Consider the following 12725-nt stretch of genomic DNA (forward strand, 5'->3'; position numbering starts at 1 on the left):
TTGAAATGTGCAGTTCATTTCAGTGCAGCTTATTTTAAATTAGTCTGCATCTTTGCAGTAATGCCAGAATGATGCAAATCAAGACAGTCTAGAATACAGATCTATAGATGCATAGATAGACTTACTGAAGCAGAGGCTGGTGTGGCAATTCTGAGATAAAACCTACATACAAATAGAAATGTTGTCCCAAAACATTAAAAATCCATGGATCTAAAACTGACAACAGTTCTTCCTGAGTTGAACATAAACATCTGTGCAAAATTTCATAGCAATTCATCCAAAAACAGCTGAGAGTTGATATTTTGCTTAAAACCATAAATGCCCACTGCTCGGTGGCACCAAAACTCAGGAGAATTTATCATGAATGTCTGACTGAAATGTCACGTTAATCCAGTCAGATGTTGTTGACATGTTTGTTTTGACCCACCGAACACCATTGACTGTGGTATTTTCCGAGTCAGTACCTCATCTCTCTGCAGAGTGTTTGTTGTGACGGAACACGACAGCACAAAATGAGATTACCTCTAAACATTATCGGTGGCATCGTTTATGTCGAGGTACGAGCAGCGAGCGGCTGCTTAACTCTACTGCCTCTCCACCGCTAATTGGAAAATGAACAAATTGAAATAATGTTAAACGCCTTTCACGAAGCAACTATTATACATGACATCTTTGTTCATTTAGAAGTAGTTAAACACCTCTACAGGCTGTGTGGTCGATTTTATGGGTAATTCATTGCTCACAGTGCAGTAAATGTGCATTCGTTTGTAAATTATCAATTGCAGTTTCGGCTCACCAAAACTGTCAATCAAAGAATATCTTTTTTTCTACTGATGGTATTAAAATGCACAATATAGAGTTACAAACATTTGGAGCAGCAGAGGGATGAAGAGGTTTCTGCTGAGAGATGTCAGATTATAGAGAAGTACATTTTGATGCTTACGTTTATGTACATTTAGATGGAAAACCTGCACCGACTTCGTATGTTTGTTTCCTCTGCAGGTACACAGTTCTGGTGCCTCCTGGACATCGTGCCCATTAAGAATGAGAAGGGCGAGGTGGTTCTGTTCCTCGTGTCCCACAAAGACATCACGGACAAGAAGAAGGACCAGGATCCTGAGCAAGGACCCGACACTGGTGAGTTTACAGAAATAACTGCTGCTTTCAGCTCTCAGACTTGTCCTCAACCTACGCTAGCAACTTTGATAATGTCAAGTTAATTCAAAATAAAATGTCTTTGTATCTGAAGTATTTTTGCTCTGCAGCTGTGGACTAAGTTGCTTGTTAGAATAAACTAAAAAAGCAACTTCCACTCATTGGTGGGCTGTGCTGCCAGTAATGAAACCAGATGTGACAGCATGAAGATCATAGAGAGTCAGTTAAGCTCAGTTTACTGATAACGCCTGATTACCATGAATCCTAGCTGGTAAAAGTTTGAAAAACTACTGGTGTAAAATAGTCACTGAGGAGACAGGTGTTGATGGTATTGCTTCACAAAATCAACCCGCCTCTTCTTCATCTCAACATTCTGAGGAGTTTTAAATAAGGATGCTGAACCGCTCTGCAAATCCTGGCATGTAGAGAGGACGCATCAGCAAAGCTAGCTAGCAAACTGCAGCTGAAACCCTGATGCTGATGCACTCTAGTTTTTGTAGCCTTATAATGTGCAATGAAGAAGGTTCATGACTGCTACTATATGAAGGAAAAATGGATCCAAAGTAGTCTCCTCGTGCTCTGCTCCCTGTGCTTCTGGCACATTTGAGCGCTTCCCCTGGAAGTACAGCTCAAAGCACTTATTTTACCATTTTTCCAGTGCAAACATCAAACTGACCCGATCTTCATGTCAAGACTCATGGTACGACAGTAGTCTTCAGTGGAAAAGCCAAAGCCTCCAAGACTGGAGAAGGTGCATCAGGTCAGGAGCAGGAGCGTGTGGGGTTTTTTTTTAGATTCACATGGTTGTGCATCATTAATTCATTCCCCAGAGACAGACTGTAGATGCAGAGTCATACATCTGAGATAAACAACCGAAACTATGCCATCAATAGTAATAATAATAATACATTTTATTAGAGGCGCCTTTCTCAGCACTCAAGGACACCCTACATACATTAGACAGATCGATTAAGGTACGAGCACTAACATACACCTGCTCACAAAAGAATTTTTTGGCTACACTAACACAACTCTTCACCTGCCTTACTTGCCAGATTGGACATTTTTGGATTTGGTTCCCTGCAATGACTTCTTCCTTGTTCTTCCCCAAAATGAAATTCACGTTGAAGGGTTTTGACACAGTGGAGGAGATCCCGGGAGCACTGCACATGGTGGACATGATTTCAAATGTGGCTGGATCACTGGAAGCTGTGTATCACTGCACAAGAAGACTACCTCGAAGGCGATGGCAGTGAAAAAACAGTTTTCAGCCTTTTCTATCTCTGCTTTCTTACTTCTTGATCATTTCATACATAGTGTTAGTGGGAGATTCATGCTAAGTATGACTGCAGCGAATCATCCAGCCCTAATTTCTGACGTGTCCAAAAATCCTAAACACAGAAAAGTTTAATGATCAAACTCCACGATTCAGTACCATATAGTTTTGTAGCTTTTCACATGATTTTCTGACATGGGTAATGTGTTAAGGAACAAATCTCACAATTTCCTTAACAAAAAATTAAATAAATAAAAGCATATAGAGGACTTATTGTTGTTCTATTTCTGTCTTCATGGATAATTCCAGCTTGCTCTATGAGTCATGCTTACTTTGTGCTCTCCACCTCGAACCCAATCACATACCTACTAAAAATAAAACTCTAAAGCATTGTTTACGGAGCAGAAATATCACATGCAATCAGCACGCGGTAATATCTGCTGTGTGACACTGATGTCACCATGTAAATGTTTTTATTATGTCAATAGCGAGCTAATCATCCTGACTGTATAGCTACAGCATCGTTTTAATTACCCTTAAGCACTGGGGAGGGTAACAGCATGCAGAACATTTTGCCCTCCAGCTGCATCTGCAGTTATTTTCATTTCAAGCAATACAGCAATTAAGCAACAATTAATAATTTTAATCGTCTTCCTCCCCCAGTGTAAATCTCACCCTGATTAAATAATTGTGTCTGTCAATTTGAGGATTTCATAAATATTAATGCCTTCCTTGAATCAAGTGCACATATTGAACCGTGAACATCCAGTCAGAGATTACACAGACTGCTACCCATTGTGAGATGTGATGTGCAGATGCTTGACAGAGAGGCCACAATTTAAACTACCACACAGTTTTTGGGAGTTAATTAGAGTAATCCAGGAATCGATTTAAGTCGGGGAAATGTGCAAACACCAGTGAAACCGTCTTTGTACACAATTACTGACATTCAGACTTCAGTGAAATAACAATAAATGTTCTAAATGGGTAGAAGTTAGTCATGTTTCTGACCTAATCACTCCGTTCACATCCGTTCATTAACAAACATGATGATATGGATACATGTCCCTGTGATGGTGATGGAGTTGTTGTTGCAAGCAGGATATCCGGCACATAAAGTGGGTTTTTATTTGTTGTAAAATCTTTATCTAACCGAGTACAGAGCTGAATGTTCAGTCCAGACAGTCTTTTCTTTGATTTCTTCTATTTGACTATCTCCATTTTCCCCAGATATGGACAACAGAGATGAAGGTTCAAAGTTGGCGTAATCCAGAGAAACTCAACTGACATGTTAATGGATAACACACCAGAATTATCATTTAACCCTTTTAAACCCAAAACTTACCAGCAGGCTTGAAAAGCATGTAGTTTTTTTAAAAATCACCTGAACTTCGACATCTATCAGCCAGAAATGGTAGAACAGTGAGAATAATCAGATTTTTAACCTTTAGGTGGTCATTTAACGAATCATGTGTGACCTGTGGTTCTGTCTGGAAAATGAACTATTGATATTTTATCAAAGCCACTTTGTTCTAAATTTAAAAGTCTACCAAAAATAAACTGGTTCATTGGCGATTCCTCACACAACTGAATATTAATCATGGTGTTGCTTCGTGGAACAGTGATTTGTGAGAGTTTTTTAGACAAACCAAACCAGAAAAATTGTGCAGTCCTGCCAGTTGGACTGTCAAAAAACGTGTAGTTCATGCACAAACAGGTTTTTTAAGTCTTTTAATTTGAAAGACTTACTGATATAAAGGCAGAGTTATGGTTCTGCTTTGGTGTCCAATTGCTAATTGGATGAAAGTTTGGCTGAAGCCGGACAGAGTAACGACTTCTTCCCTTCAGAGGATGATGTAGCAGGCCAACTACTCTCCATTACTCTTATCCCTAGGTTTTGCTTCAGGATGACTTCTGTCTTTTTCTCAGCATGTGCTAAAGCAAAATGACCAACAACATCACAAACACCAACAATTGTGTCCTCCAGTTACGGTTGTTCCTCGATTTTTCTCCCAAAGTGGCAACAAGAAGCTAAAACAGTCTGCAGAGTGCTACGTCGCACCAACACAGCAGCATGTTTTGGTGTTTCGTCTACTTATTTCATTTTTTGGGTTGCTGAAAATAGCTTTTAACTTGCAGGGCGTTCAAAAATATCCTTCACCAAGATGCTGCTCTGGTGCAAAGTGAGTCTTAAACCTATTCAGCCATCCACCATCATTAGCTTTCTCTGCCTGAAGGCTAAACCTAAGTTCACCTGCAACATAACACGAAATCTGACCAATGAAAAGACGTTTAGTTGCGAATCTGTCGGCTGCTCGCTTGTGTTTTCCTTGGAGCACACCTTATTGATTGACCCTCACTTCAGTTCTTCTTGCCTGGAGTTGTTTGAGCTGTTTCTCTTTCTTCGAGAAATCCCTACATACGGAGCTGAAATAGCAGATGTGAATGTCGAAGAGGTTTTGCACTGAGTCTCTGAGGTTTTGAATCACTGCGAGGTCTGAACACAAACTTTCAATATTTTCTAATCCTGCAGACGGCAACAAACCTTACTTTTAAGCTTGTCGACCCTGTTGCCAGCGCAGGTTTACATGCTATAATTTCAGAGCTGCATATCGAGCCTGCAGAGAGAGACGCCGGGTAATCAAGACTCTCAAGATGAAGTGGGGTGTTTAAAATTTTAGCTTTTTTTAAGATTGCCTTTCAGCGCTGCCGTCTGCAGTGCGTCCTGGTGGGGAAGAAGCACCTGTTTGAAATCACTTAACCAATTTTCCTCCACTTGGCCGGCAGCGCTCTCATTTGGTTGAATATCTACGTCTGACATGATTGAATCCTGCTTTCATACACTCTGGATGTGTTTTACCCACCACAGGAGCTATTATGCTTTAAATTCAAGCTACCAAATTTGGAGCTCAAACAACAGAACAAATGGGAAAGAAAGGAAAGATGAAGAAAAGAGGATTTAAATGGTTGCTATTTATTGAGTCATTACCGACAACAACATCCAGGGCTAAACGAACACTTCTGGATGTGAGAAAGACTGGAGCACAAGTGGAAAATAAGTGAAAAGGAGAGACTTTGACATTTATGGTGAGATGAGTTGACGCATACAATCCCATTTACCTGCTTATGGGAGCCTGCAGATCGGCCGAACGGCTCGGTTTTGCCACTTAGCTCAGAGTGACGTGTTTTTCATAACATGCAATCTATTAGCGAGATAAACGAGGGGTAAGGAAAGCGGGAAAACTCTAGGAAAGCAAAGAAAAGTCAAAGAGGCTTCGGCTGCTTAACCGTTCTCGATATGCAGAGAAGAAGTGCCTATAAAAACAGACACGGCATGTTCAGACACATGCGTACTGAATTAATTGGCTTTATTAATAATTTAAAGCCTATAGCCGGCTCATTTTACCCGCCAGCTCAAGCAATCTCCCCCAGAGAACATGCTGTACACTCCCGCTCCATCCATAAACAGCAGAATGAGGAGAATCCACCCTATAGCATGCAAATACCATCTTTGCTGCGTTCCCCAGTCTGCAGACAGCACATGCATGTTGAGCAGCTGAAGGTGTTTCAGTGACCCTCAGACGTCAGTTTCCTTCAGTGTATTAACCCTCTGAACTCCAGCAGGTTCTGGGTGTTTCCTTGTGCCTCTTGCATTTTTCCTCATTTGTCACTGCAATATAAAGTCCTGCACCATTATGGACAGAACAACCATGAAGGAGCAAGAGAGAGCATTTTATTTAAGCTCTAGCAGCATCTCTGCCCAAAGAAGACCACTGCTACCTATACTCCTCATGTTTTTTTGTTTTTTATTTTACCTAGGATGATGAATAAATAATGTTATTAAACCCCTGATACATCTTCTAATGCAGCAGTGTTCAACCTTTTTTGCACCACGGACCGGTTTTAAGCAAGAAATTTTTCTACTAACCGGTCATTACGCACATAACAAATAATAATTGTTTTTTTTTCTATTGAAAAGTTTCATCAATCAACAAAATTCATTTTTATTGCTTAACATGTTTACTTTTTCTCCTGTCTCAGTATCAAGTCTCTCCCACTTTCCAAAGCAGCTCTCCTGAGACGTTTGTTTTTGACTGACGGCTTCGTTTAGCAGCCGGGCATAAAAACTGACAGTCAAGTGCGGGAAACGAGCACAAACGGAAGTGACGGGAAGACGAGCTAGTCATGTTTCAAAAATAAAACACCCTGCAGACGTCGCTGGAATAAAAAAAAAAAACAATAAAACGTTTTTATTCTATCTGTGCAGCCCGGTACCAAATGACCCACGGCCCGGTTCCGGTCCGCGGCCCGGTGGTTGGGGAACGCTGTTCTAATGAATATCTTAGCGCTAAGCTAATGGGCTGCTGGCCACAGCTAGATATTTATAAATAAGTTTTTCTTTCTAGCAGACAAATGTTGTGCTTTTTACCTTCATTATAGAAATTTGATAATTTTAGTACAAAGTGAGATTTAGCTAAACAATAGTGAATATAATCAGCAGATAAATGATGACGTAATGAATCCTTTGAACCCAAGACTATCTAACTTTACACATAAGGCGTGTTTTCTTTTTAAAAAGTCCAAAATTACACCATTTATTCATCCTAGAAACTGTAAAACTTCTGACTATTGGTTCTGTAGGAAAAATCCAAGCTTGAAATTTTGCTTAATTAATTATTGTGCTTAAAAATCTAAGTTGTAAAATATTAATACCTTATGTAATCACCGTTTTCTCCAGTACTGGTAACACCTGAAAAAGTTGTATGTGTTGATTTTAGGTTTTGTCTTTTTGTTTTCATGATCTGTTGCATTCTGACTGTGTTATACTGCACGTGATCTAGAAACACAGATTAGTTGACGGTCTTTAACTTTACACTTGTGCTCTGCAACTGCTGCTGCGTCACCTTCCTCGCCTTGTTGAGGCCTCATGTCTGTCTCCACTGAATGACCTCCAGCTGCAGGTTCACACAGAGCCACAGATGTTTTCTCTGAGCAGCTCGAAATCCATCCTGGATATTATGAACAAATCAAATTTACTTGCTGAAAATGAAAAGGATTTGGTTACATGGGTGTGTGTTTTCCAAGCAGGACATTATATTATTACGGACGGGGGGAACAATTGAAGTAGGAAATGAAAAGTGGAAATGAAGTAAACGAGGGAATATTTTCCGTGTGGATGATAACAGAAAACAGCTCCTGTTAATACATCTATTGTACCACTGAGGCCTCTGTGTGATCTTTTCTCCCGTATGGAGAAACTGCTCAGTGTAGGTTAACAGGATGACATAACCAATCATTATTATTGATCCTGTTCCATAGAGTTCCACCTTAAGAACACCTTGAGTCAATAAAGGACCACATAGGCAGACATCAGCTCAGTGTCATATCAAATATTTACAGAAAACTTGAGCAGCATCAGGTTGGGCTGCTTCACTGGGACGGCATCATTGTCAAACTTGATTTTAATGAAGTCAGAAGGCTTAAGATGAGGTACAGGTTGTTTTCACTGCCGTCAACCGATTACAGACAGCTGTCAAAGCTCTACCTCTGGGCAGACAGAGGGCTGAAAACAGACCGAGGCAGGTTGAAATTCTCCTCCTGTGCTGTGGATCGAGTCGATGCTCAGCGTGTTTCCGTCTCCCCCACAGATGAGGAGACGGGTTTGGAGGTGCATCAGGTAACTCGCCCTCCGGGTTTTAACGCCAACCGGCGCCGCAGCCGAGCCGTGCTCTACCACCTGTCAGGACACCTGCAGAAACAAGACAAGAGCAAGCTCAAGATCAACAACGTGAGTTTGTCTGCATTGCACAACATCTGTGTGGATCATGTTTAACCTGTTTCTGCAGACACCGAGGACGCTGCTGTGAAACCAAAATGAAGAAGTGCATCATGCAAGCAATCAATCAAACCTTGAACAAATTCTACATTTTTAAATTAATCAAATGTACATTGTTAAAATAAAAAAAAGAAGAAGAAGATAAAATTATTGCAACAAGGTGCAAGAAAAGAAAAGCAAGATACTGTAACACTGAAAAATAGTGAAAATAACAAATATCCTTAAAATAATTCTAGTTTTAGCTGATTTGAATATAGTACAGTGTGATTTTACTAGATATTGTCTGTAAGTTGAGGAAAATCTGTAAAATAACAGTTAAGAAATGATTTACCATGTTTAAGTTCTTTCATTTTCTTTTCTTTCATATAACAACAAATATGTTTAAGATAAAGATATTTTTTGCCAATTTAAATACAGTAAAAATAGCATAATTTTATATATGAATAACTATTTGTAAAAATGCAGATTGTTGATATGGACATTATTTGTAGCTTTGGCCTTTTTCCCAGGGTTTATGTGTCAAAAAACAAAGAACAGCTATTTTCTGGGATTTTACTCGATATTACTGCTGTTTCTAACAAAGATGGAAAAGATCTGATCTTATCTGTGACAACTGTGGATTTACAAAAGGCCTAAGTCTTCTGTTCTGAGCACCCTGGGCAAAATTCTTTTGATTGTAATTCTAATTTTGCAATGTTATTACTGACAGTACAGCATCTCTTTATTAATTGAACATGGTAAAATAATGTGTTTTTGCTGCAGGACATGAGAAAAAACAAAATCATTGGAGTTCTGTATTGATGTGAATATTTGCAGGAGTTTGCACAAATTGCAGAAAAACGTGATTCCGATGCAGTTTAAATTCAAAAAGCAGATTTTGCTTTATTGATTTTTTACATCATGTAAATTATCAAAAAACTAGAAGCATAATGGCAGTTTTTTATAGTCTGAGAGGCTTTTTACTAAAACACATCGTACTGGACTTGTGTGTGACATTGTTCATACATGTGGTGTAAGGGGCGTGTACTTTCCAAAATCAGACATTTGGGCCTTAATTACAGCATCCCCCATGTGGTTGATTTGGCTCCATTTTCTGCAGCTCATTTCCAGCTATTGGGCCAAGTTTCAGGTTTCTGGCTCATTCCAGCTTTCGACAATTTAAGCTCCAATAATATAATAATTAAAGTAATATTAAACCAACGCAGACTCAACAGGTTTCTACCCCTTTGAGGTATGAACTGTAATTAAGTGCAAATACATTTTTAAAAAGCCTGTTCAATACCTTGTATTCTCATGTAGATAAATAAATGGAGACATTTATGCTGATAAATGTGTGATAAATAAGTGTCTCCTTTAATTTAAATCATTAGCAGCAAGAATTATGAAACAGAGAAATCCTGACCTGCAGCAGAGTATTAAAACGCCGGTCTAACTGTGTGGACACTAATGCCACACAATCATTTACTTCATCTTAGATTTTTGGAGTAATAATTTGTTTGAGTGCCAGAGGACGCACAAAGGCTTGTCAGCCTGAGCTCATTATTTCTACTTTCAGACTTTAGCGCTGCTGACGTCATAGAGGTAAGAATATTGTGTTTCTGGAGGATAAATATGGTACGAGCCAAACTTTAAAATCCCTACAGGTTGTTGAAACACCAAACATTCTTCAAAGCCTTTTTTTTTCCAGACAGAGAAAAAGTTGTTCCTGCAATACAATGAAAAGAAGTTTAATTGTTTCCCAAGTTGCAGCTTTGTCTCTCGAACTGAACAACAGGGGAGCACAAAGTGATTTATGACCTGAAGGGTTTTTAAAAAAAGTCTGGCTTGTTTTAATTTACTTTAGTGTAGACTTAGACTAAGGATGCTCGAAAATAATAAAGGAGACTGCACTTTTTTATAAGTTTCAGAGAGACGATAGGCGACTTTCTACTGCAGGAACTCAAGACAGGTGGGAAGTGGCACGAAAGTTTGCATGTGCAACCTCGTAATTCAGCCTATTCAGCCTTTCTGTTTCCATTGCATCGTAGGATTCAACAGCTTAGACTGTGACGTTACCTCTGAGTAAAACAAAACAAATCGTAGTTACTGGATGTAACTAACTGGTTGAAAGAAATTTTTAAAACTATATTATCTTGGACAGAAAGTAGTATTTTGGGTGGAATAGACCTTTAAAACTATAACTTGCTTGTTAGAAAGAAGGATTTTGAGTGGGAAAATAACTTAAAAAGCATAACTTGTGAGTAAGTTAGCTCTAATTGGGTCAAAGAAAGCATTAAAACTACACATGATTGGTAAGAAAGTAGTGTTTGATAAATGTGCTCATCTGTCTCTCTGTGTAAACAATAGCTTTCAGTGATTGGCTGTTACCTGTCGACATGTAACAGCCAATCACATGGAGCTGTGGGCGGAACATTGCTTGAGAACACAGAGTGACTGCAGAGAGAGAGAGTGGGCTGAATAATGTATTTTGTCATAATCTCTCAATAAAAATAACCATTAATAACCAAATACCAATTTCCTAAAAATGCCAAAAGCCGCCCACAGTAATCAGTTTGGCCAAAAATCTGCCGATCCCTACAGCAGAACTTCTTTCAAATGCTGGTTGCTTAAACTCTGAGAGAATAACGAGTGTTTTCCTCTCTAACATCAGCATTAGCGTTGTAAAATTCAACATACAGGCTAACATAACAAACCTCCATTGTTTTATTTCCTACATAGATGGTACAGTGACACAGTCTCAGTCAACGTTGTGGTCAAAGCTGTTGATTCTACACCACAATGCAAACAGGAAGGCAGATCAGGAGTCCAGTACTGTAAACCAGCTCCTCCTCTGAGTTCCTGCAGTGGAAAGCTGCCTAATGAATATTGATGATGATCCAGTTTGAGTAAAACAATGTGTGATCAGATGGCAAAACACTGAAGAACAGCTTGTAATACTCACAAACTGGATTTTTACAACTCTGGAGGATTATCATGGTGGAAATGGAGTCGATCATCTTGGCTCAGATGATGATCAGTGCAGCTCTGTAGGTTTCCTGCAGGAGAAGCCTGACAGATGGTGTGAAGGACACCAAGACTGTCTTCGCATTCTGGCGGACTCCCGAGTCAAAGAGCTTCATTTAGCTGATGTCAGTGATACAGAAACATGCACACATAGGCAGTTTGTATCCTGCAAGTCAGATGTCCACTAATCAAAGAATTATGCGTTTTATGTTGTGGTTTTTATCTGTAAAAGCAGCAAAACTTACCTGTTGTTTGAGTGTAGTAAATTAAAATCATCCAAATAGTCCTATTTTACAGATCTAACAACACCACCCTGTAAAATGATTCCACTCCATACATTGTATTCTCCATATCTCTAAGTATAACCAAGAAAATGTACTAAAAATGTTAAGTGACAGTACAGTCATGACTTAACATTCCGACCCTTAACAATCCGAAAACCTTGCTATCCGACAGGTTTTTAGGAAAAAACTAATGGAACCAACCGATGAGAAACAGCCTTAACATACCAACAGCCTTGGATTCTGACTCTGACACGACATTTTATGTCACAAATAAGGATAACAGTGTATTATCTGACTTAACAGTCTGACAGATAGGCAACGTTCAGACTGCAGGACTTGATGCTCAATTCAGATTTCTTTTGTGAAATTTGATTTTTTGCGAATTTGTTCACATTTCCAATTAAATGCGACTTGTATGTGATCTGCTCTGTGAACTTCATATGACCCAAAAGTATCCGGTGCAGAAGAGGACACAATGATGTCACACGCAGCGAGTGTGCTCAGTGTTTGCGGAAGTAAACACAGATGGTAACGGTGGAGCGTATCTGCCACTCCCCCGCTACCACCGATGGTGGAAACAGAAGTGTGACCGCTAATTAAACTGGCATCAACAGCCAGGTACTGCCTGTGCGTTCCAGCCACTTCCACTCCGTCAGAGCACATCCCTCAAGGTGGAAGGGCCTCCCCTGACCGCACCGAATATCCGGATATTCATCATTAATTGGATCTGTGTTGTTCAGGCTGTCATGAAAAGATCACATACAGGTCGCATAGGGGCATATGCTGTCTGAAGGTATTTACCTTTGATGACAACCGACGGACCGTGCACAAGAGCAACGGTCAATTAGACGTGAAATCCAGAGATGCATGGTGTTCCAACAATACACTAGTTATTATAATACTACAAACAATAAATATTAACAACAAATGAGCCTTCAAGCATCAAGCCCTCCTTGTGTCTCGACCTCTGTCTTGACAATCCGACAGCCTTGCTATCTGACATAAAAGAAGGTTTTACATTTAGTGTCGGATTATTGAGTCACGACTGTATTTCTGTGATTCTTACACTGTTATACATTTTTTTTAACATTATTATTCTTTTTTTGTTGCAACCTTTTTTAAGTTATTTTTTATTTTATTGTTTAGAATATTAATCTGCTTTTTTTATTAT

The 12725-nt window shown here is 39.4% G+C and overlaps 1 protein-coding gene across 1 annotated transcript in view; it reads left to right on the forward strand.

Annotated features, from left to right (window-relative positions):
• kcnh3 (potassium voltage-gated channel, subfamily H (eag-related), member 3) overlaps positions 1–12725 on the forward strand; it is a 74654-nt gene that overhangs the window by 10209 nt on the left and 51720 nt on the right. The window contains exons 2-3 of the mRNA XM_008303349.1: positions 1003–1137; positions 8080–8219. Coding sequence (XP_008301571.1) covers positions 1003–1137; positions 8080–8219 — 275 coding nt within the window. The remainder of the gene's footprint in view (positions 1–1002; positions 1138–8079; positions 8220–12725) is intronic.

This window comes from Stegastes partitus, unplaced genomic scaffold (genome assembly GCF_000690725.1).
Source record: "Stegastes partitus isolate 25-593 unplaced genomic scaffold, Stegastes_partitus-1.0.2 Scaffold1986, whole genome shotgun sequence".
NCBI lineage: Eukaryota > Metazoa > Chordata > Actinopteri > Pomacentridae > Stegastes > Stegastes partitus.